Source organism: Ranitomeya variabilis, chromosome 2 (genome assembly GCF_051348905.1).
Source record: "Ranitomeya variabilis isolate aRanVar5 chromosome 2, aRanVar5.hap1, whole genome shotgun sequence".
Lineage (NCBI taxonomy): Eukaryota > Metazoa > Chordata > Amphibia > Anura > Dendrobatidae > Ranitomeya > Ranitomeya variabilis.
The window spans coordinates 575,524,604-575,551,200 of record NC_135233.1 but is presented as its reverse complement, the minus strand read 5'-3'; the positions used below and the strand labels follow the sequence as shown (position 1 = coordinate 575,551,200).

Genomic DNA, 26,597 nt, shown 5'->3' with positions numbered 1-26,597 from the left:
AAAGCCATGTCCTTTTCTTTCTTTCTTTTTTTTTTTCTTTCTCTGTTTTGCAAAATCCCTGTCATAAATATTATTGTTCTGAATTTTTTTTTCTTTCTCTGGTTGGCAGTTCCCTGGCCACCGGAGAGAGCCTATTTCCAGTTCAGGATTGGAATTTCAACACTATCTGAGATTGCTGCAGACACCCTTCCAGGTTTTGTGGGATGTTCTCCGTGAGGAATTTATCTCCCTACCCACCACAGAAATATGGCTGGAAACTGCAGAAAAATGTTTAGAAGCTTGTAATTTTCCAAACTGTTTGGGAGCAGTGGATGGAAAACATATCCGGATTACCAAACCGGCTGGAACTGGATCCGAGTACTTTAATTAGAAAAAATATTTTTCCATAGTGCTCATGGCCATTGCAGCTGCGGACTGTAGGTTTGTCACCATGGACATTAGATGTTTTGGCCATGGTAATGACTCCCAGTCATTTAAAAACTCGGACATGGGCCAACGGTTGTATGGAAATTATTTTAATTTCCCTGTGCCACGACCTCTACCCAACACTGAAGGCCCGACAATGCATTTGTTGTGGTTGGGAATGAGGCCTTTCAGATGTGTGGAAACCTCCTTAAACCATACTCCAGTCAGGACTTGAACCACACAAAAAGGATTTCTAATTACCAACTGACCAGGGAACGAAGAACTGTTGAGTGTGCCTTTGGTATACTTGTCTCGAAATGGCACATTTTAGGGACAGCCATTAATCTGAAAATTGAGACAGTCGATGAGGTGGTCAAGGCGTGTGTGGTTCTGCACAACTGTATAATGGCTAAAGAGCGACCCAACATTGAACTTGATGAACCTGTTAGTAACGTATTGCCAGATTACCATCATCACCCTCTGAGGACAACAGTTGAAGTTGCCCAAATGAGGAATACATTTGTGGCATACTTTGTTTCTGAGAATGGACGTGTGTCATGGCAAGAAGAAATGGTTAGTAAAATGTTCTTGTAATGTTATGTACCTGGAATATTTAAATGTACCTTTCATGTTTGCTGAAAATTAAATACCTCTAGTCAAACACCTGTTCCAAGTGCACTTTAAATGACAATGCTTTTTTTTACAGTTTTTTTTACAGTTTAATAGGGTGATCACTGGTTCACAACTACAGTCTTTATAAAATCCACTCTCTGTTTAATGCAGATTGCATGAGAGGGAGTGGATTTTAACCAAATTGGGTTATGTCATCCATGCTTTGCACTACACCTCTTCTCTCTGAGGTCAGTGCTATGGTAGGTGACCTTGGATTAGCTCCATCTTCTCTTCAGTCATCATTTCTATATTACAATAGATTAATGCAAACTGAAGAGAAGATGGAGCTAATCCACCTCATATCTTTACTCACCTGCCCATGTGTGAGAAATAGTGCACTCAGGATGCAGAAAACCCAGCATCCTGAGTGCACTAGTGCTGACACATGGGCAGGTGAGCGTTTCTGACCCCTGACCCTTTGTGCTGTATTAATATTTTTTTTTGTAGGATTTTCTGTCCTCTCTGTGTTTTTGCCACCTCATTGCTCCATGACAGACACTTCAAGCAAAGCTGCAATGTAAAGCAAATAAAGAAAAGGGGCAGCAGATCATGGGCCATGGAGCTAAGAGGTGGCAAAAACACTGTGTGTAGATGGCGACGTATGTGTTGACGGCGCACAGTGTGTGTTGCCGGCGACGAAAGAGACGAAGAACAAGCAGTGATTGGGGAAAGAAGAAATTAGGCGCACAACACAAATCTTCCTTATCTTTAAAAACCTTTGTCCTTTATTGCAAACATCGTGATGTGGACATGGTTACAAACCAGCTTGATCTGCAGCCTTCCTGCCCTTTGTAACCATGTCCACATAACGATGTTTGCAATAAAGGACAAAGGTTTTTAAAGATAAGGAAGATTTGTGTGGTGCAGCTAATTTCTTCTACTTCTGGATTGATCACACATGTTTTTTCAAGCGAGCACACCAAGTCCTCGGAGAGTTATCGCAAGGGGTGTTGTCTACTCAGCTAACCTGCTTCATCAGTGAGTATCCACCTTATTCCTAGTGCCATTCAGTTTACTCTTGTTTTTTAGTGATTGGGGAAAAACAACACAAATTTATTTAACTACACAAGCAAAAAAAATAAATAATTTTTAAGAGACAATGAGGGGGAAATTTATGGACTTAAGGGGGTGTGGAACTGGGAGGATTGGCTAGGTGTGGATGCTGAAGGGGTTCCAGGGGTAGGGCTTACTAAACTTGTGGGGTCTGGGAGCTCAAGGATGGAAGTAGACACATTAAAAGTGGAAGCATGGGATGGGAGAGACACATTGGAAGGGAGAGACAAACTGGACAAAACACAGATTGGGAGGTGAGGGTGGAGGTAGTACGACAGTTCTTGCTGCCCGTTTTCTCTTTTTTTGGTTTGCCATGAGTATGGTAGAGGCTTCTTCGTCTCCTTGGGAGGGTGGGAGTGGTGGTATCTGGAATCGGCATGGTGGTGGATTGCGACGACCGTGCAGTTTGCTGAACCTCCATCATGGTGGATCGGGACAGCCTTGCAGTTTGCTGAACCTCCATGGTGGTGGATCGGGATGGCCGTGCAATTTGCTGAACCCTCATGGTGGTGGTGGTGGACGGACATGCAGTTTGCTAACTCGCCATCATGGTGGCAGTGGACGGTCATGCAGGAGCAGGACTCAGCATGGTGGTGGAGTGGCTTTCAGCAGCACCTGGCATGGTGGTGGCAGTGTAGTGGTGTGCAGCAGGACTGGGCATGGTGGTGGCCATATAGTGGTATGCAGCAGAAATCGGTATTGAGGTAAAGTGTGTAATTGGTGGCACAGGTGGAAATACCACCTGTGGCTGCTGTAAGTACAAAGTCTGCTGCATAGCCTGAACGTAAGCAGCATTGCAGGCCTGCATCACATTGAGCTGGAGTTCAGGAGTAAGGTGTTCAGACATGTCCTGCTCTATGTTATAAAAAAAATGGTGTGCCGGTCTCTGGAGGTCGGCTTCCAGATGGTCAAGGCATTGGTTGACATCCTGGAAAAGTGTGTTAATATGAGTCAGACCACTTTCCAGTCTATCTCTCAGCACCTTCAGACCATTCTGGAAGACCGAGCTTAAGTGAATAAACTTGGGCATGAGTGACCTATCTGAGGCCTTCTGCTGCTGGTGGTAAGACCCCCCCCAAAAAAAGAGCTAGAGGACTGGGACAGGGGAACACCTGAAGAACCAGCTGCCTGTTCTCCAGCCTGTGACATTGGCCCACTTGCTGCATCGCTAGTGGATGGCTGGGACTGGTCCGCGGCTCTTTGATGAGGGACCGCTCCAGAGGACGATCCAGGTTCATGGGTGTTGCTCCAGGTTCTGTGAAAGGAAAAGTAAAACATTACTACCAAAAAATAACAAATGTAAAAGCGCCAACTCCTGTGGAATAGAAAAATTCAGATTAGGGAATACAACACAATGGAATACAACACAAAAATACTTATGTTCTCTGAGCAAGGACAGGCCTCGGGAAAGCCAGCAATCGCTGGTACTTATATTTCCCGATCCTTCTGCAGCACCACTGCAAACTTGGATCTCCTGTCTCAGGTCCTTGTTGAAGCGATCCTTCATCGAACGCCAATGGGTTTTGACTTTGTTCACTGTGAAGGGAGAAAAAACAAATTTGCACTTGAGGCCGGGATCAAACAACCGTGTGTAATGCAAAAAACTCACAGCAGGATGGGGGTGTCAAGCAGCTGCCGTGCAGTACAGCACAACCTTCAGGGGGAGCTTTATAGGGAAGCGAGACTGCACACACTGAGCAGCTGAACAGATGCCACCTAGTGGCAAGAGAGTAGTCAGAAAAAGCCGAGTCAGGACACAAGATAACACGTCAGTACAAAAAGGATTTAAACAGAAAGGATAGTCAGGACGTAGCAAAAGATCAGTAAACCAGGATGAGCAAAATACGGTACAATAAGGACAAATCCAAACAGAGTCGATAGCCAAGCCAGGAGGTCAGAATCAGAGAATCAAGCGGAACAGACAAACGCAGGGAAAGGGCAGACAGAGGGAGATAACAAACACAGGACAAGTCAGGGTTCACAGCAGGACAAACCAAGGGCTTCCAGAGTCAGGTTCACAAGCCGAAGACAGAACTATAGCTGACACTGCCAGCAAGATTCATGGGAGCTAAATAGCAAACCTGAACCCAGAATGAGGCAGAGCAAAGTTAACCCTTGACATGATCCGTCCAAAAAAGACACTAATAAACCCTGGAACGGATCATGACAGGGGGATATTATTACCATAGGGGCTAATTAAGGGATATTATTACTGCAGTGACATATTTATTTTATTTTTTGAGGACACTGTTTTAAATGGGGGGGCGGTCCTGTTACTGTGTAGAGTGATACTATGTTACCTTTTTTTCTTCATGTGGTGTAATGTAGAAGTGGGGAAAAATTAAGTAATGTGTTCTGCAAGCGGAGCTCGAGATAACTGTTATTTCCAGCAGAGACAAGTCCTGGCTGGAAGACGTGACGGGGGTCTGTGCTGGATGAAAGTTGAAAGATGAAGGACTTCACCTAGAGACGTCACTGGTGAGTCAGTGTGTTACCTGTACACTGACACTATACACTGTATACTATATACAGAGGTCTTGTGTATAATGTCACCAGTGATCACTGTATTACCTGTACACAGACACTGCATACTAAGTACAGATCTCCTGTGTATAATGGCACTTATGGTGATGGTATTGTGTTTTTTTATTACTGATCAGTATTGTAGTATTCGGTCACTTTGTGGTGGTAATATGTGGTCTGGTCATGGTGCGGTGGTATTTGTTCCTTGTATGTGATATTATTCGGTCACTGGTGGTAATATGTGGTCTGGTCAGGGTGCGGTGGTATTGTCCCTTGTATGTGCTATTTGGTCACTGTTTGGTAATAATATGGTGTCTGGTCATGGTGTTGTGGTATTTGTTCTTTGTATGTGATGTTATTCGATCACCGTGGCGGTAATATGTGGTCTTGACATGGTGTAGCGATATTTGTTCCTTATATGTGATGATATTGATCATTTTGAAAATTGAAAAATAAATAAAAATATACCTAAATTGTATTGCATATTTTATCAAATATTTAATAGGTTACTGTCATGGTTCCCAATGGCAGGGACTCAGGCAAAAACGGACTAGCTCTAGGAATGATGGAATCTCAGATGACCGCGACGCTGAACCTAACACGCAACTAATAGTAGCCAGGGGGTGTGCCTACGATTATCCCTAGACACCTCGCACCAGCCGGAGATCTAGTTACCCCCTAGTAGAGGAATACACAGACCTGGCTTGCCTCCAGGGAAACCCCAAAAGTGATAGTAGCCCCCCACATATAATAACGGTTAGGTAAGAGGAAAACACGTACGCAGTATGAATATAGATTCAGCAAAGAGAGGCCCTCTGACTAGATAGCAGAAAATACAAAAGAGGACTTCGCGGTCACCTCAAAACCCTAAACAGCCATCCTGAAATTACTTTAACTCCGTTATCAACTCATGACACCGGAGTAGTAATTTCAGATCACTAGAGCTTCCAGCAGCAAGAGAAATATAAATGCATGCTGGACAAACAAACACAAAAAAAGCCAAAGATCCAACTTAGCTGAATTGCAGACTTGGAGCAGGTAGCAAGCAACAGAGGTGCTCTGGTAACATTGATTGCCGGCACTAGAATGACTGAGAAGCCAGACTAAATAGGAAACTCCCAGTTTCCTGATGGGAACAGGTGCAAGACAAAAGTCAGCCAGTACCACCAGTAACCACCAGAGGGAGCCCAAAAACAGAATTCACAACAGGTTACAGCAGAGTAGGGCCCGGTCAAAAGTGTCTACCGTGTTATGGTGGCGACTTAAAAAATCTTTTGGCCAAAACAAAAGTTGCCGGCTATATGTGTGATCTGGTGATGGGAACTGTTAATGTGTGATAGGTGAGAAGTGGAGTTTTTCCAAGAGAGAGCGGTGGGACTGTGGACAGTTTGAGGGTTGGAGCGTGGAGGCGGGGCTGGGGTGGAGCCTGGGCGGAGTCTCAAGGGGGCCCTGAAAAATTTGCCAGTATGGGGCCCTGAATTTTCTAGTGGCAGCCCTGAGCAAAGGTACTCACTTCAGTCTCCTGTCCACTCTGTGATGTCTGCTCTGCACTGGAGGACATGATGAGGAATGCTGCAAGAGAGACAGAAATGATTACAGACTGCAGGGATAAAAACAGACAGGCAGACATATACCTTGTATACTCACATTTTGATAGTCAGAGTCTTCCAAAAAAGTCTTCCAATGCTTCCAAAAAAGTCTTCCAATGCTTTTGAGTCTTAAGAGTACTGGACTTCCACTGCCTACACCTTCTTTTATAAGGTTTGTTTGGGGGGTGGCTTAAAACCAGCTCCTAGACATGTTTACTCATAAAAACGCATGCGTACGCAAACGCAATCATATGCATGTGCTTGCGTTCCTATGCGTTCACATAGACTGTAATGCATTGTTTTGATGCACTCCTTCTGTAAGGGTCCGCAAGTGTATGGCGGCGGAAATTTGCCGCCTCAAAAATTGCAATATGGTGTGTTAGCCCCTCACACCGCGAAAAGACACATGCGTAAGCAAACGCAGGCGAATGCATGCAAACGCATGAACCTGCGTCCACAATGTAAAAGATATGACATCAAGACGCAAGTAGATGTTTGCGTCAGAAACGCTGCGGACACAACCGCAAATGTGAAACCGGCCTAAGTAGTATGTAAACAACGTAATCCTTCTTTATATTGTTTTTTAGATGTCTGCCTACAACTTTAATATTGCAATGCTGGGAAACATTTTGCAAGGCACCATTGTCTCACTAGCCAAAGAGGTTGTACAATCCTACCGCAATAATTTGGATATTCTGGCCATAGTTGGAGCCTGCTACACTGTGCGGAAAGGTCTTCATTTACTGAATGGGTGTTGTAGCTTGATAAAACATCAAGTCTTTCCCCTACTTTTTAGTAACACCAATACAATACTGAAATATGGAGAGTGGGCAGTCGTCACTGGTAAGTGAAAATGGTCTGGAAAATACAATATACTGTATCTTTATCAATGTAAATGCCTGTACTCAATAAAATGCTGAATAAAATGTAAAGAACTATATAATGAGCTCCCAGCCTTTAGTCTAGCTTCTTTCCACCTGCTGTGTATCCTCAAGATCCTACTGCTGCTTTGTGCATGACCTCTGGCTATATCCTGACTACTTTACCTGCTTATCCTCCCAACTATACTGCTGCTCTGTGTACCGACCTCTGGCTATATCCTGATTACGTTTACTGCTTATCCTCCCAACTATACTGCTGCTCCATGTACCGACCTCTGGCTATATCTTGACTATGATTTCCGCTTATCCTCAAGATCCTACTGCTGATCTGTCTACTGACCTATGGCTATATCCTCGCTACGATTTCTGCTTATCCTTCCAACTACACTGCAGCTCAGTGTACCGACCTCTGGCTATATCCTGACGATGCTACCTGCTGCCCCTAGTGGTTGCTGTATCACTACTTCAACTCAGGTCAGTCATTAACACCCACCCTTCAAGTCATGCGTGGATGACATGCCTGATAACGGTGTGATTTGGGTCTGCTCTTCTTCCTCCTATGACACCACTTCATCCATCATGGCCTGAATTGTCTTTTCCAGTAAGCATATAATGTAAGAGGTATAGTATAGTAAGGCTGATGGCGTCTTAAGGACTGATCATATTGGTGAAATATTTGAAGGATCGTAACCCGGCACACATCAGCCGATGAGCGGGAAGGTATATGTGACGCTGCAGCACAGACAGGCAAGCTGCAGCAGGGTGAGAACAACGATAGTGTGCACACAATCCCTGGACTTTCAACACCAGCTCCGAAATATACAGTACAGACCAAAAGTTTGGACACACCTTCTCATTTAAAGATTTTTCTGTATTTTCATGACTATGAAAATTGTACATTCACACTGAAGGCATCAAAACTATGAATTAACACATGTGGAATTATATACTTAACAAAAAAGTGTGAAATAACTGAAAATATGTCTTATATTCTAGGTTCTTCAAAGTAGCCACCTTTTGCTTTGATGACTGCTTTGCACACTCTTGGCATTCTCTTGATGAGCTTCAAGAGGTAGTCACCGGGAATGGTTTTCACTTCACAGGTGTGCCCTGTCAGGTTTAATAAGTGGGATTTCTTGCCTTATAAATGGGGTTGGGACCATCAGTTGTGTTGTGCAGAAGTCTGGTGGATACAGAGCTGATAGTCCTTCAGGGACTGGTGGCAGTGGAGCACCCGCTAGGACCCTGGGGTAATCGAGCCGGGTCCGGTGGTCATTAAAGGGGTTGTTATGGTGGCAGCGACCTGGCCCATGGCCCTGGTCATCCAAGTTAAAGGGAAGGACTTTAAAGGGGTTGTTTGAATAAAGAATGTTCGTGACGCCACCTGTGGTATTCAGTCAGGGATAACCAACGCTGCTTAAAGAGGTCCACTGGGAATGATGGTCCTGCAACAGGGATGGTATGGCTTCTCACAGGTGAAGATGGATTCCTAGGGCTCACAGTGTAGTGAGGACAGATGGTAGATAATGTGGTGCCAGAAAGAATCAGAGGACACAAAGTTGCAGTCTCTTTAACTTTTACTGGTGGTATTGTACAAACATTGTACATTACTGGTGGTAGTCTGCCACAGTCCAGGGTACGGATCACAGGTGATGGTCAGGTCTGGCTAGCCTCGAAGCGATTAGGAATCCCTCTTGCAGGTGGGGTTGAAAGCCGTCCCTTCTGCGCTGCAGTGCGCATCCCCTGCTGCCTATGGCCTCTCACAAGGTCCTCTCTCTCCATCCTATATGTAGGACAGTACGCGCATGGCAGGCAACGCAAGCCTTTTTACAGGTGTCTCTGGTTGCGACTCATGGCTCTATATGTTGCTGTGCCTTCGGGTGTGGTTGTAGACAGACGACTTGAAATCTCCTGCCCTCCGGTTTCTGCTGTGGGGCATACAGTCCCACACAGCCTCGGACTCCCGGTTTCCGGTTCCTGTGCTTCAGCATGGAGGGAGCTCAGTCGCAGCTCCCCTTCAGCTCCTCACTTCTCCTGTGCTTTCTTTCCCCTCACACGTTCCACAAATACAACTTTGTTGGACTCCTCCACTCCTGGTCAGTAGCTGCAGAACCTCATATCTGCACGGCTCCAGCTCTCCCAATCCACTCTCACCAACTACTCTCTAACTCCTCCTCAAAGCCAGAATATATATATCTGGGGAAGCTTCCCTGAAACCGGGTCTAGAGCCCCCCCTTCTGGCCTGGAATCAGAACATGTTGCATGTATGTGCCACTTGTTAAAGGGATCCCTGTTGCTTCCAAGCATGGCATCACCCTCCCCGGAAGGAAGGCAACACCACTGTAACAACCGGCTTCCTGGGATGTTACAGTAGCGCATGCAAATCACCTGTTGACAGCACATTCTCTGAAAAAATGCCGTGCCAGGGAGCTATTTTGACCGGTCTTTGGGGTGCTTATGTCAGCAGCGTGATGTACTGTACCAACCGACATATTGGCTAGGGGCCATCCGCTATGCCTTCGCACCCTGCACCCATTTTAGTTGTGCTGCTGTGGCAGCGTGGCTACCCCCTCTTACTCTAAAATGCGCATGTCACTAGGATGGCCTCCTCTTCATGTGAGGTCTAGGACTCCTCAACCCTGCCCTCTCTGCTGGTCTGCACACTGCAGAAAGATGCTGCTGTTGGCAACTGAGTTTCATCATCATCTGACATGTCCTGTGGTGGTCTTCTGACCGTGTGCGGTAGCCCTCCCACGTCTTCAGCCACCAACATAAGTGCTTGGGCATCAGTGCACTCAGTCTCTTCCACTCCTGGGGAAGGGGTGGGTGGATGAGGCATGTAGCCACATCCAGCAGAACTACACCCCCATCAGCAGCTATACCAGCACCACCACAGCCACAAAAAAACAAGCCTCTACTTTGATGTAAACATTTTAAAGCTATGTCTTTTAGAAAATAATTATAAAAAAAATGCATAAAGAGTTAAACAATATAAAAGTTTTACTGAAATCGCTGAAGGCCTCATGCATTTCACAAAGCAATGTGTATGGAGCCCAATGGAGCCCACAAAATGTTTTGTTCCAAGTGGGGTTTCCAAGTGGCACTGCTTCCTTTTCTAGTATTAGGCCGCCGTCACACATGCGAGTTTTACGGACGTAAGAGCGCAGAAACTACGTGCGTAAAACTCGCATAACATACGGCACAATGCTTCTCAATGGGTCTCGTCCTATCAGCCGTATATTACGGATCCGTAATATACGGCTTTCTACGGCCGTACAAAATCGCAGCATGCTGCGTTTGTCAGCGTATTGCGCAAAAAAATCGCCAATGAAAGTCTATGGGGGCGAGAAAAATACGGATTCCACACGGACCAGCAGTGTGACTTGCGAGAAATACGCAGCGGTGTTAGTGAAAAGTCGGTAATTCAATTGTCGGCTTTTCATTTCTCCTGCCTAAACCCGACAGGATATGAGACATGGTTTACATACAGTAAACCATCTCATATCCCCTTTTTTTTTTTTGCATATTCCACACTACTAATGTTAGTAGTGTGTATGTGCAAAATTTCAGCGCTGTAGCTGCTAAAATAAAGGGTTAAATGGCGGAAAAAATTGGCGTGGGCTCCCGCGCACTTTTCTCCGCCAGAGTGGTAAAGCCAGTGACTGACTGCAGATATTAATAGCCAGGAGAGGGTCCATGGTTATTGGCCCCCCCGTGGCTAAAAACATCTGCCCCCAGCCACCCCAGAAAAGGCACATCTGGAAGATGCGCCTATTCTGGCACTTGGCCACTCTCTTCCCACTCCCTGTAGCGGTGGGATATGGGGTAATGAAGGGTTAATGCCACCTTGCTATTGTAAGGTGACATTAAGCCAGATTAATAATGGAGAGGCGTCAATTATGACACCTATCCATTATTAATCCAATTGTTTGCCACTCTGGCGGCGAAAATTGCGCCAATTTTTTCCGCCATTTAACCCTTTATTTTAGCAGCTACAGCGCCCAAATTTGGCACATACACACTACTAACATTAGTAGTGTGGAATATGCAAAAAAAAGGGATATGAGATGGTTTACTGTATGTAAACCATGTCTCATATCCTGTCGGGTTTGTGAAGGAGAAATGAGAAGCCGGCAATTGAATTACCGGCTTTTCACAGATATCGCGCTGTAGTAAATATAAATACAGACTATATATATATATATATATATATATATATATATATATATATATATATATGTGTGTCTCAATTACATATATATATATATATATATATATATATACTGTATATATGTTTTCCCAAACATTTGAGCACATAAATCCATTAGATGTCGGTTTTGCAAGCCTGCGAGAAAATATCGCAGTACGGATGCCATACGGATTACATACGGAGGATGCCATGCGCAAAATACGCTGACACACCCTGCCTACGGATCACTATTTTGGGAACATTTCTCCGTATTACGGCCGTATTACGGCCGTAAAATACGGACTGTATTGTCTTACGCTGAGTGTGACGCCGGCCTTAATGCCATAGTACAGCTTTATTTTTGCATATTCATTTGACATGTTGTACTTTTCGTTCAATATAATAATAATATGGTTAGGTTTTTTGCTTCTTTTTTTTTGTTCACCACAGGAGGCTCAGATGGTATTGGCAAAGCCTATGCTGAGGAGTTGGCCAATCATGGAGTGAACATAATCTTGTTAGGCCGCAGCATCCAAAAGCTTCAAAATATATCTGAGGCCATAGCAGCAACCTACGGGGTGAAAACTCGCATCATAGTTGCCGATTTCAACAAGGGCCCTGAGGTCTTCCCATCCATTAAGGAGGCTCTGGTAGATGTAGATGTCGGGATTCTGGTGAACAATGCAGGAGTGCTTTATGATTATCCAGCCTGCCTCACTGAAGTTCCAGAAGAAAAAAGTCTTGAGATCATCAATGTCAACATTGTGGCGGCTGTAAAGATGGTGTATGTGGTGCTGCCTGGTATGCTACAGCGGAAGAGGGGAGCAATAATCAATGTCTCCTCTATAGCATCTTGGAAACCCGTTCCTCTGGTGACGGTATATGCTGCCTCCAAGGTATATTTAATGCTGCATCTAAAACAAAAATATTAACTTTCTCCAGTAATGTAACACCACGTTTAGTCAGCTGTTTGTGAGAGCATCTGGAAAATTCGCTGATTTCAGCAGTGCGTTATCTGTATATATTCTGTAGCTTTGTAAAAGTGAATAAAATCATACTGCTGTCAGGACTCTGACCTAAGGGCTTTTTCAGGTGGTTCTGCACTGAAACCCACCTGAAAAAGAGCTTACAAAATCCTAAACAGGATAAGCATATGCAGTGTAAAGTCACAATGAGTAGCTGTTCATATTTTCAGTAATTTTAAGCTTCTTTCAAGGGCCTCACATTTCTAAAGACTCAGCGCACTTATAAGAAGTGAAATGTGCTTTCTTCAGGCGGTTTCCACTTGGAAGCCATGCACCATTGTATACATCATTTTAAAAAAATGCCAGCGACAAGGCTGCTGCACTGCACACAAAGACTTAGGTGATCTTCCTCTTGCTAAGCCAGGTGGGTATGCCAGTGTCTAAAAGTGCCCGAGGACTAGAAATGAGTGAATATTTCAATGTTTGGTTTAGATTATGATTGCCGTATTCACTGAACATATCCAAATGTCATGTGCATCAATGGGAGGCCAAAACAAACGCATAAACAACACCTTCAACACCTAAGAGTCCTAGAGTGCCCGAGGACTACAGATGAGTGAATATGTCAATGTTCGGTTCAGATTATGGCTGCAATATTCGCCGAACATATCAAAACGTCATTTGCATCAATGGGAGGCTAAAACAAACACATAAACAACACCTTCAAACGGGCCCAAAAGCTGCCAAAACACATCAAATTAGGGAAAGAAACAAGCATTTACAGCTTTGAATTGAACTTTAAATTAAGACAAGGTGGGTGAGGCATCAGTGTAGGCTTGCAGTGCTGGAAGCCCTGATACCACATGCAACAACTCAACTCAACCTGCTTTGATGCTCAGCCACACTCTGGTGGCACAGATATTAGTTTTATAGACTACTATTGTCGGAATAATTTAAGGATAGTAAACACGAGTAGTTGACTCAAAGGAAGCAGAGGCCTGCCGGTCTCGGAGACCTACTGCTACAGGCAACACACATGAAGGAGATCCAACCAGGAGTCTACACATTTCCAAAAAATAGTGGCAGACACCATCAAATTGGCATCAATTGCAATAGAGTAGAACTAGTATAATGGGGACTGACACCTCTTCCACTACAGCCAACCCAGCAGATGGAGTCTGTAAAGGGCAAGGTGATGTAACCACTGTGCCATAGCCCTCGTAAAGCCTGGAGGGGCGTAATTAGGTGGCCTACCAAATCTGACCTCGAATAAGTGGCAGCAGGTGACACTGGGACCCAAGGAGGTGGCACCAAGTGCTACTCTAGGGCTGACCTACAGAGGGTGGCAGCTTACCCCCTAGAGTGGGTAGGCTGGTATGTCCCAAAGGATGAATAAAAAATGCAGACAGGTACTGTTGAGACACTGGAACCACAGGTTCAGATGGGTCCAGTTGAGAAAAGCACTGGCAGATGTAGACTGGATTGGCTGTTAAACAGATGAGCACTGGCAGGTGCGGACTTGAATGGCTGTTAGACAGATGAGCACTGGCAGGTGCAAGCTGGACAGGCAATTAGACAGATCAGTTCCAGCAGGTGTGAGCTGGTCTGGCTGAGGAACAGAAGAGTACTGGCAGTAAGGACTGGACCGGATGTTGAACACATGGGCTCTGACAGGTGCAGACTAGACCAGGTTTTAGACAGAGGGCACTGGCAGGTGCAAGCTGATTTGGCTGTTAGACAGATGGACACTGGTAGGTGTGGGCTAGACTGGGTGTTGAACAGATGGGCCTTGGTGTTAGACAGACCAGCAATAGAAGGGGCAGGCTGAACCGGCTGTTAGACAGATGGACACTGGCAGGTGCGGGCTGGACCGGGTGTTGAACACATGGGAAATGGCAGGTGCTGGCTGGACTGGGTTTTAGACAGGAGCACTGGCAGGTGTGGGCTAGACTGGGTGTTGAACAGGTGGGCACTGGAAGGTACAGGCTGGACCTGGTGTTAGACAGAGGAGCAATGGCAGGTGCAGGCTGGACCGAATGTTAGACAGATGGGCTCTGGCAGTTGTGGGCTGGACCACGTGTTGAACAAATGGGTGCTGGCAGTTGTAGTCTGGACTAGGCGTTGAACAGATGGGCGCTGGTAGGTATGGGCTGAACCGGGTGTTGAACAGATGGGCTCTGGCAGGTGCGGTTTGGACTGAATGCTAGACAGATGGGTTTTGGCAGGTGCAGGCTGGACCGGGTTTTATACAAATGAGAGCTGGTCTGTGCGGGCTGGACCGCGTGTTGAACAGATGGGCACTGCCAGGTGCGGGCTGGATCAGGTTTTAAACAGATGAGCACTGGCATGTGCAGGTTGGACCAGGTGTTGAACAGATGGGCCCTGGCAGGTGCAGGCTGGACCAAGCGTTTTGCAGATGGGCTCTGGCATTGGTGGGCTGGACTGGATTGTAGGCAGAGGTGCACTGTCAGGTGCAATCTGGACTGGTTGTTGAACAGATGGGCTCTGGCAGGAGTGGGCTGGACCAGGTTTTAGACAGAGGAGCTCTGGCAGTTGTAGTCTGGACTAGGCATTGAACAGATGGGCGCTGGCAGTTATGGGCTGGACCGGGAGTTGAACAGATGAGCACTGGCAGGTGCTGGATGGACTGAGTTTCAGACAGAGGAACACTGGCAGATGCAAGCTGGACTGCGTGTTGAACAGATGGGCTCTGGAATGTGCGGGTTAAACCGGGTGTTAAACAGATGGCACTGGCAGATGCAAGGCAACTAACAACATTGCTCATACACCTCTATATTGGAAGAAGAGCCTTAAATAGAAAGTGTCGCCCGGCTATTGTTTGGGGACACATTAGGGTGATGCACATGGTCTCTTTAAAAGGGAGGGAGCATGCTCCCTAAGCATAGTGTCGGAGCCTACAACTGAACCTTGGGGGACACTAACACATAGGGAGCGAGATGAGGCAGTGGTGTATGAGTGGGAGGCACTGAATGTCCTGTCTGTTAGGTACAAGGAGATCCAACAAATGACCAAGTCTGTAATACCAAGAGATCAGAAAGTCTGTAGTAAGAGGGAATTGTCTGCTGTGTCAAAGGCAGATGCCAGGTCCTGGAGAAAGAGGAGAACAAACTAGCGTCGCTTGGATTTGGTGGTTAGTAAGTCATTGATGACTTTAGTCAAGGCAGTTTCAGTGGAATGGTGTCGTCAGAAGCCAGATTGTAAGCGAATAAAGAGGGAGCAAGAGGAGAGGTGGGAGGACAATCCAAATGGATGTGTTGTTCCAGTAGCTTGGAGACATAAGAGAGAAGTGAGATGGGACGATAGCTAGAGACAGAGGATGGGTCAAGGAAGGGCTTTTTGAAGATGCGTCAGATCGAGGTAAGTTTGAATCATGAGGGGAAGACACCAGTTGTTTGTGACAGGTTGAAGAGGTGGGTTAGGCTTGGGATGAGGACTGTGATAAGGTGTGCAATGAGGTGGGATGCTATTTTGTCAAGTTCAAAGGTGGTGGGACGTGATTTGCAGAGTGAAGAGGAAAGTTGATCTTCCATGACGGTGAAGTTGGGTTTGGAGGAGGAGAGTTGAATACTTGTGAGGAAGGGCTGTGGGGACTTTAGGCAAAAGCTTTGCCTTACTTTGGCAATCTTCTGCTTGAAGAATGAAGTCTTCAGCTGAGATGAGAGGAGAGGGAGAGTGAGCTGGTTGACGGAGGAGAAAATTGAAACTCGATAAATAAAGAAATAAAGAACGGAGCGGCACAGTCCACCAAATCAAAGGTTTTTCCCAGACAACTATCAGGGTGTATTGGAATCCGACAGTGGACTACACAGCCAACGAATCCTGACTTTAGGTGCTCCTCTGAAACTAGACATCCATCTGCACAATCCACATATGAGAAAAGATGAGGGCACTCACCAGTCTTCACGAGATTTAAACCTTTATTGATAACATGTCCAAATAAAATTCATGGCCGGAGGTGAGAGAGCCGCAGCTCGTGTGAGCAGGGGAGAACAGGGACGATGGCCGTTTCGCGCTGTGCTTGCGCTTCTACGGGTCAGTTTGTGCAAAGGTAAGGTGGCGGAAATATAGTGCCGGCCATGACACCTCCCCCCACCAACCAAAACCCTCCCACAACCTTAAAATACACTTACTATTAAAAGCACACATAAAAACAAAATAGAAAAAATAGAGTACTATAAATGACTCTAGATATTGCACATCACGGCTAGTAATGCAAGCATTTGCTGTTATTCCCGAGAAACTGATACACCCAATTACAAACCGTATTATATTTCTTACATTGTTCATCAAATAAATTTACAAGAACTTCAGGCTATATTACTATCTAATTTATAAGAATATAGACATATCCACCCGATCATTAAAACCCAGAGGTCCCAACGCATTACTACGCATGATCCACCTTGCCTCACACCTAAGGAGCAAATTATCCAGATCACCCCCTTTAGCTGGTAGACTAACTTTCTCAATTCCCGCAAAGGTAAGGCTTTCCGCATTGCCCCCATGTTTTTCTTTTATATGGGTGATCAGACATAGTACACCCTTACCCAGTGTCGGACTGGGGTGCCAAGGGCCCACCAGTAACATTGACTGTGGGGGCCCACTTTTCACCTGCATAAAAATATCACAGTGCCCTCCTTCACAAATTTACCTATATCTCTATATAATAATAAACTGGGTAGTTTGGTTAATGAATGAGGAGATGCTGCTTTTTTATGTGCAGAGTGAATCAAGTGAATTATACCAAGTACTGTAGGGTTGGGGCCCAGATCTGCAAAGGGGCCCACCGGAGGATTCCCCTGTTACCTTATGGGCCAGTCCGAGCCTGCCCTTACCTATTACCACCGACCTGCAATGTTCACGAAACCCGACATACATCGGTCGAATCGTCTTACCTATATAATAGTGCCTGCAGGGGCAAAAGACCACGTAAACTACGTGGTCTGTTTTGCATGTAATAAAATAGTTAACTACATGTTCTAATGCACCCATACGTAGAACCTGATCTGTTGCATGTTGTTCACAAAAAGGACAGTGCCCGCATCTAAAATTACCTTTCGGAACCATAGAGTTCAACCAATTCTGATTTAACCTAGTAATGCGGTTTTTCACTAATTTGTCTCTCAATCTGACACTGCGTTTATTGGCTATCAACGGGCCTCTGGCTACAACATCTGCCAAATCCTTATCTCGCCCTAAGATATGCCAATTCTTTTTGATAGCCAACCGTATCTGTCGATCCATATTACTATTTTCAAAACAAAAAGTGAATCTTTTCCCTGCATTAAAATTTTGGCTGGGTGAAATATGTTCATTCCCCATCTTTCTCTCATTAGCCACTCTATCTTTTGCTGACCCTAGTAAATTTCCTGGGTAACCCCTCTGTTCAAATCTCCGTAACATCTCTTCTGATTGACGCTCAAAGCCTTCATCGGTATTATTTACTCTACTTACTCTTAGGAACTGACTGCGGGGTAACGCCTGCTTTGTGTGCACCGGATGAAAACTCTTAAAGTGCATCATGGTGTTGGCTGCCACAGGTTTACGATACAATGATGTACAAATCTTATCTTCTTTAATCTCAACTAAAACATCCAGGAATGCCAACCGTCGCCCTCCAAACACTGATGTGAAGGCCATGTTCATCCTATTATTCCTGTTCAGTTGTGATTAGTGTTGAGCATTCCGATACCGCAAGTATCGGGTATCGGCCGATATTTGCTGTATCGGAATTCCGATACCGAGATCCGATACTTTTGTGATATCGGGAATTGGTATCGGGATCGATATTAATGTGTAAAATAAAGAATAAAAAAAAATAATATTGATATACTCACCTCTCCGTCGCAGCCTGGACCTTACCGATGTAACCGGCAGCTTCCGTTCCTAAGAATGAGCGCTTGAAAGACCTTAGATGACGTCGCGGCCTGTGATTGGTCGCGTAAGCGGTCACGTGACCACCACGCGACCAATCACAAGCCGCGACGTCATCTAAGGTCTTTCAAGCGCTTGAAAGACCTTAGATGACGTCGTGGCTTGTGATTGGTCGCGTGGCGGTCACGTGACCGCTCACGCGACCAATCACAGGCCGCGACGTCATCTAAGGTCTTTCAAGCGCTCATTCTTAGGAACGGAAGCTGCCGGTTACAGCGGTAAGGTCCAGGCTGCGTCGGAGAGGTGAGTATATCAATATTTTTTATTTTTATTCTTTATTTTACACATTAATATGGATCCCAGGGCCTGAAGGAGAGTTTCCTCTCCTTCAGACCCTGGGAACAATACAGGATACCTTCCGATACTTGGTGTCCCATTGACTTGTATTGGTATCGGGTATCGGTATCGGCGATATCCGATACTTTTCGGGTATCGGCCGATACTATCCGATACCGATACTTTCAAGTATTGGACGGTATCGCTCAACACTAGTTGTGATACAAAATTGTTGAAAACCTCCTCTGTGCTATCCCAGATCACTACTATATCGTCGATATATCTTTGATAGAATTTAATATGTTGCAAAAAACTGTTATCATCTGCATAAACATATCTCTCTTCAAAAAGGGCTAAAAACAAATTGGCGAAAGTACAAGCTGCCAGAGTCCCCATCGCAGTCCCCACTTCCTGTACATACCATTCATCTAAAAACATGAATGCATTGTGAGTAAGGATGAAATCCAAACCTTCACATATGAACCTGATAAATTCAGGACTTTTACTCGTAGTGCACAAAATCTGCTCAATGGCCTCCACCCCTGCCTTCTGAGGAATCCTCGTATATAAACTTTCCACATCTATCGAGGCTAAGGAATAATTGTCCTGCCATTCGAAATCTTGAATACTTTTAAGGAAAGAATTAGTATCCTTAAGATACGCAGGGACCTCCTTAAGTAACGGCCGTAACAACCAATCAATGGACTGGGACAGGGGCTCAGTGAGCGTCCCTATCCCAGCCACGATTGGCCGTCCTGGAGGGCAAAGAACAGACTTGTGCACTTTAGGAATGTGGTACCAGTGGGGTCTGGTGGGGAACTCCGGCAGCAGTTTCTCCGCTTTCTTTCATGTAATAATGCCTAATTCCACATATTTCCTCAAATAGGATCTCAACTCCATTTTATATTTTTGTAAAGGACTTCTAGGCAACAACCTATATACCGTACTATCTGATAATTGCCTTTTTGCCTTGGCGATATAGTAGGATCTGGGAAGCAAAACTGTTTTGCCCCCCTTATCGGCAGCTCCCAGGTACGTATCTCCCACAAGGCTTTGTTTTCCTCTATCGTCAAATTGCTAGGGGGTTTCTGATATATAAGTGCCTCTACATCCTTAATGACCTGCACTTCAAATAAATCCACCAGGTTACCAGGGGAGACTATCGGCATAAACCTAGAAAGAACTCCTCCCCTAAACGGGACTGTCTTATCCCCATCTGGCTGATCGAAACAACCAGGAGCTTCATTTATGCCCAACAATAATCTAGCATCCTCTCCCACATCAGCTAAAGCCCCTGTACCTGCCATAAACCCCAATGGGCCCATTAAACATGGAATCTCTCCCTCTGGAACATTACTGGCCTCAGCTTTATTATTAAATGCTTTAAAAAGATGGATTTTCCTGATAGATTTGAATAAATCAATTTTGAAATCGGTCATGCTGAAATCCTGCGGAATGCAGAACCCCAAACACCTTCGATAACAATGACAGATGAGCCGGAGTCAAAACATGGTCAGTCAAGTTAATCACTGTGTCCTCAGCTGGAGCACTTAATATCTCCGAGTCCAGGCGACATGCTTCCGTTTGTGCTGCTTGCCTGCACTGGCTCTTCCTTCTGCCCCTCCGGGTCTTTCTCCTAAAGGGGTCGATACTTCAAGAGTTTCAGTCTCTGTTGTAGGTAATAATTCCAATGAACTAATAGAAGTGCCCGAGGCTCGATTCAGATTCAGTGGTTAAATAGTCTCTCTTATGGTGCTTATTCTTACTCCCATTCCTTTTTCTCCACTGGGAAGTGTTCCTACCTCCCCAACACTCTCCTTGGCATTAGACCAGGTAAAAATGCAGCCAGGTAAGACGATTCGACCGATGTATGTCCGGTTTCGTGAACATTGCAGGTCGGTGGTAACAGGTAAGGGTGTACCACGTCTGATCACCCATATAAAAGAAAAACATGGGGGCAATGCGGAAAGCCTTACCTTTGCGGGAATTGAGAAAGTTAGTCTACCAGCTAAAGGGGGTGATCTGGATAATTTGCTCCTTAGGTGTGAGGCAAGGTGGATCATGCGTAGTAATGCGTTGGGACCTCTGGGTTTTAATGATCGGGTGGATATGTCTATATTCTTATAAATTAGATAGTAATATAGCCTGAAGTTCTTGTAAATTTATTTGATGAACAATGTAAGAGATATAATACGGTTTGTAATTGGGTGTATCAGTTTCTCGGGAATAACAGCAAATGCTTGCATTACTAGCCGTGATGTGCAATATTTAGAGTCATTTATAGTATTCTATTTTTTCTATTTTGTTTTTATGTGTGCTTTTAATAGTAAGTGTATTTTAAGGTCGTGGGAGGGTTTTGGTTGGTGGGGGGAGGTGTCATGGCCGGCACTATATTTCCGCCACCTTACCTTTGCACAAACTGACCCGTAGAAGTGCAAGCACAGCGCGAAACGGCCGTCATCCCTGTTCTCCCCTGCTCACACGAGCTGCGGCTCTCTCACCTCCGGCCATGAATTTTATTTGGACATGTTATCAATAAAGGTTTGAATCTCGTAAAGACTGGTGAGTGCCCTCATCTTTTCTCATATGTGAATTGAGAAAATTGAAACTACTGTATAGCTGTTTAGGGTTGTGAGGCAGATATGAAATTAGATATGAGAAGTAGGTTTGTTTTGCTGCAGTGAGCAATTCACAGCATTTTTACATCTGTTACTGGGCGGGCACAGCGGTACGCTTTGTAGACGAGGGCATGACCACGCTTTTAGCACAAATAATTTATTTTGTGAAATGTGGACTCCTGGCTGGAACACAATGCCAGCTCCAAATAATTAAAAGATAAAATGTAGCTTGCTTTATGTAGCACAGTAGATAACAGAAAATGTTCTGTGGATAAGCTTTGGTACAGCAGAATCATCACAAAAGAATTACAACCTCAGATGTGGTCAACTATGTGGAACACGGTAGTATCAGAAAAATGTATATTTTATCATGTGTACTCAAGTATGGAGAACAATATCTGCACCAAAGAGTGAAAAGATGAAATCTAGTCTGCTTTAGGTAGCACAATAGTGAGAAAACCAACTTCGATTTTATCATCCTGTATGGAGAACAGTATCAGTACCCAAAAAGTTCAAACTGTATGATGTTACTAACTGAAGAACGTATTTTTTTTTACTGTGGATTAGGCCTGTATAACATAGACTATATGCTCCAAACAAGTTCAAAAGGAAATCTCCCTTACTGTATCACATTAGTAACAGAAGAAAGTGGGTTTTTTTTGTGTGGATGAGGCCTGTATACAATAAAATATATGCTCCAAACTATTTCAAAGTCAGATCTAGCCTGCTGTATCATGTTTGTCTCAGAAAAAAAAATATTTTTTCACTTCACATGAGCTCTTCACCCAGCTGAATTTCACTGCCACAAAATGAGGAGGAGGGATATGGTGTGCTGAACCACATTAAGCAACAGAAAAAAATAGTTTTTTTACTCTGCAACAGCTCAGCACACAGATGAATTTCACCACCACAAAATAAGAAAGTGGTATATGGCGTGCTGTATCATGTTTGTAGCAGAAAAAAGTTTTTTTACTCTGCTACAGCTCTGCACAAAGATGAATTTCATCGCCACTAAGTGATAAGGTGACATATGGCATGCTGAATCATGTAAGCAACTAAAAAAATATTTTTTTACTCTGTAACAGCTCTGCACACACAGATGAATTAGACTGCCACTAAATGACAAGGTGGGATATGACACACTGTATCACGTTTAGAAACAGAAAAAATAGGTTTTTTTACTCTGAATCCAAACAACCCTATAGGGAAAAAAGGGAACAATGCCGTGAACGTTCTAAGTGCAGTAGAAACTAGGTGTAAATTGCACGCTTTAATATTTACACTTGCCCAGTCAAAGGCGAAAATGAAGCATTGAAAGGGAATTCAACATGAATCCAAAGGGAATGGTCTGCAGCTTGGCCGACTGGGCACATGGAAAAGGCCCTCAGACATCGGTAATAAAACAATAGATCGCAAGGAAAATCCCAGTATGTAGCCGACGTTCCCGTATAGAGATTCTCATAGATGTTATATATAAATATCTGCTTTATTGAGGTAATAAAAAATTACAGGACAACACGTTTCAACTCCTACATCCTGGAGTCTTCTCAGGTCATTAAAAAATAAATAAGCAGCAGAAAAAATAGTTTTTTTTACTCTGCTACAGCTCTGCACAAAGATGAATTTCATCGCCACTAAATGACAAGGTGAGATATGGCATGCTAAATCATGTTAGCAACTAAAAAAAAAGGGTTTTTTTACTCTGCAACAGCGCTGCACACAGATGAATTTCAGCAACACTAAATCCCTGTCATGACTCTGGACAGGATGATGCCACCTCCATCCTGGTCAGGTCAGGGTTAATTTTAGTCTGCCTCTCTTTAAATCTGGGGTGGCTATTTAATGTTGGCAGTTCCTAGATTGTGTGTTGTTGATACTTCCGTATACTTGGCTTGTGGTTGCTGACCCAGGTTCTCGTCCATAAATGTTGTGCCTCTGTGCTAGTGTGCCTTGCTGTGTATGACTCGATTTTGTTCTCTGACTTCCTTCTTTGCATTCTGCTTTGTACTGCTCTGTCTCTCCGGGCTATCAGACCCCTAGGCTTGTCCCTGTTTACTCTTTGTCTTATCCCTAAGGTGGTTCACTCCGTCCTGGCTATGACCCCTAGCTCTATTTGACTACGTTTTCTGTCTGGGCCCTGCACACTGTGTGTTCATTGTCATTCCCTACACTCACGTGCTGTGGCTCCACCTCCTGGTCACATGACTGTTCTGTGCCAGGTCCTGTGCTCACTGCATTAGAGTAAGGTCCTTGAGTTCGGTGTGACTTGTTTCTGCACTCACTACATTTATTCGTCCTCCCCTGATAGCGCCTCCTAGGCAGTGCCAGTGACACTTTAGGTGTCACGACAATGACAAGGTGGAATATGGCATGCTGTATCACATTTAGCAACAAACAAAATTATTTTTTTTTACTCTGCAACAGCTCTGCACACAGATGAATTTCATCGCCACTAAATGACAAGATGGAATATGGTGTGTTGTATTAGCAACAAACAAAAATTTTAAATTTTTTTTTCAATCTGCAACAGCTCTGCACACAGATGTTCTCACTGCCACTAAGTGTTCAGGTGGGATATAAACTGCTATTACATGTTCAGAAACAAAAAAAAAAGTTTTTTTACTCTGCAGCAGCTCTGCACAAAGATGAATTTCACTGCCACAAAATGAGAAGGTGGGATTTGGTAAGCTGTATCACGTTTGTACCCCAAAAAAATAGTTTCTTTTTACTCCTCAACAGCTTTGCACAAAGATGAATTTCACCTCCAGTAAATTACAAGGTGATATATGTCTTGCTGAATTACGTTTAGCAACTGAAAAAAATAAGATATGGAAAAACTACTAGTGCATTGAATAGAAGCAGTGCACAACACACTTCTATGAAATGTGCCCTGCTGTCTTTGTCTGTGACCCTAACTAATAGCACAAGAAAAAGAATATCTACTGGAAGTTTGATTTCTCAGCCAGACAGGACTAACTAACTGACTTAGTAACAACCACCTAGCTAACTAGCAAAAATCTATCAGCACCCAGGACCAGCATCAGAAGCTCTCTGTGCTATTATACGGACAAAATGGCGCTAAAACAAGATGGCCGCTCTTTATATAGAGAGGGACATGTGATTTTACCAGCCAATGGCACAAGCTGTTGTGTCTGGACATTGTGGTTGTTTCCTGCACTCTGATTGGCTAGCCCATACATAATGTTAGAAAAAAAAACATTGCAAGCACACCGCCCATCTGAGCTATCCCCACCACCTCGCCTCATCAAACACATGCCCCCCCCTGCTCATCATACACCACTAATATCCTAGCCAAAGTGCTAAAAATACTTTAGTGGCAATGCAAATATTTTACCCCATTTTTACGGAATGTTACCAATTTTTCCAGATTTTAAGAAAATTTGCTCGTGTTTCCAATCATGAATTCAAATGTGCTATATTCATGTCCAATTTATGTTTGGCGATCGTTTTACATATATATTCGCTCATCTCTAGCAAGGACAAAACTGTCAAGCACCATTAAAATGGAGGGAAAAGCTTGTAGCACATGATTACAACAGTCTCCTATAAAAATATTGCACACTTTCATTTTGCGAGAAATATATAAATATTTAACTGATGTAAATGCCACTGATCTCCTGAATCTGGCAAAGTTTTTCTTCCTGCATTCCTGATGGAGCACCCCCATGGGGCCGTGGGGTACTCGGTACTGGGTCCTGCGGTTCACAGGGGGATGTCACGGTGGCTCACCCGGTCCGTGGCCCTGGGACGTCCGTGTAAAAGGGAAATGTCTTTAAAGGGATATAGTTTGTGTTTGTGATGCCACCTGTGGTATTCGGTCAGGGTGACCGACGCTGCTTTAAGGGGTCCGCTGGGGTGATGTTATGGCAGCTAGAAGGTATACCTTCCCACAGGTGAAGTATGTCCCCAGGGCTTCCCAGTGTGTAGATGGTGGATGGTGAGAGGCGCAGAGAAGAACGAGGACACAAGGTTGCAGTCTCTTTACCTTTACTGAAACTTCAGCATCCACAGTCCAGGGCACCAAATCACAGGGCAGGCAGAGTCCGGCCGATTTGGAGGCAAGTCCAGAGTCCCCTTCTCCAGGTAGGAAATAGAAGCCTTCCTCTAGTGCCGTGGTGTTGTAGTCCCTTACTGCTAAGCTTCTCATAAGGTCCTCACAACTGTTGTAGATGTTATGTCTTTCTCTGTCCCCCGTAGTCGGATAGGACAAAACCCGTATCTCTGGAGCAAAGCATAAAGATCCTTACTCCCTCGGAGTTCCGGCTACCAGGATCCTGCACCTCAGAAGGAGGCAGCCTGTTCGGGGCTGGTCCCCTTCCGGTATCCTCTCCTTTGCTTCCTCTCCTTCACACTCGCTGCAATACAGTTCTGCCTTCTGAATGTCTCTTTCTGGGAGATGCAGCTCTGAGGGCATGCACAGCTCCTTTAACCTTCCATCCTCCTCAGACTCATGTCTGGAATTAACTAACTTTCCCTACAGACTACCAGATATATATATATATATATATATATATATATATATATATATATAGGGAGTGACCTAATAAATAGGAGCAGAAGCTCCCCCTGGTGGTCTGGAGTGTGAAATGTGTTGCATGTTTGTGATACCTGGATGCAGTCATCCGTCTTTGCCTCCAAACGTAGCATCACTCTCCCTGAGAGTAAAGCAATACCACTGCGGCGACCAGGACCCTGGGGCGCTGCATTGAGATATGGCCATCTTTTCCCTAATTCTAGTCTTATTAGTAAAGAGGGCAAGGTCATCAACTCATCTCTGTGGGCATCTTTTTGAAGACCACATTCAGTTGGATATAACAAAACCGGTATCCAACCCTCTGCCTTGCAGCCAGTAGATGCGGTTTGGTCCGCTGTACAGTTGCAACAAAATGACAATACCTTGAATTTGGTATAAATCACCACCAGTGTCACCAGCACGACACCCCAATACCATCACACCTCCTCAATTATGCTTTATAGTGAGCAACACACATGTAGAAACCACCTGACAAGTCTCCCTTTCTTGTTTGTGATCCTCAGTATAAGGGTCCCTTTCCACTTGCGAGATAAAAAACGGTCCATAATCTGGACCGAAAAAACGGATGGAACGTATGCGATTGTCATGCGAGTGTCATGCGAGTGCCATGCGATTTTTTAATCGCACCATCCGTATGACATCAGTATGACATCCGTATTGCTGTCCGATTTTTACGCACCAGTGTCCTTTGAAAAGCCGGCAATTCAGCGCCATGTACAGTAAAATCACACTGACAGGTTAGAATAGAGTAGATATATACACATAGAATAGGTATATATACATATATATATGTCAGTGAGACACCTATATATGTATATTTATATTTAATGCAGCGCTAGATAGCATAAAAGCCGCTAATTCAATTGCCGGCTTTTTCCTTCTCCTGCACAAACCCGACAGGATATGAGACATGGTT

The 26,597-nt window shown here is 44.6% G+C and overlaps 1 protein-coding gene across 3 annotated transcripts in view; it reads left to right on the top strand.

Annotated features, from left to right (window-relative positions):
* The first annotated feature begins 1,923 nt into the window (after positions 1 to 1,923).
* Positions 1,924 to 26,597, top strand: part of LOC143807078 (hydroxysteroid dehydrogenase-like protein 1) — a 72,148-nt gene continuing 47,474 nt past the window's right edge. Inside the window, exons 1-3 of one of the 3 annotated variants that reach the window (XM_077288274.1) lie at positions 1,924 to 2,055; positions 6,830 to 7,085; positions 11,763 to 12,208. In XM_077288274.1, coding sequence (XP_077144389.1) covers positions 6,830 to 7,085; positions 11,763 to 12,208 — 702 coding nt within the window. In that variant the 5' untranslated portion in view covers positions 1,924 to 2,055. Of the gene's footprint in view, positions 2,056 to 4,589; positions 4,609 to 6,829; positions 7,086 to 11,762; positions 12,209 to 26,597 lie in introns of those variants that run through there. The other 2 variants (XM_077288276.1, XM_077288275.1) reach the window with 2 other exon arrangements.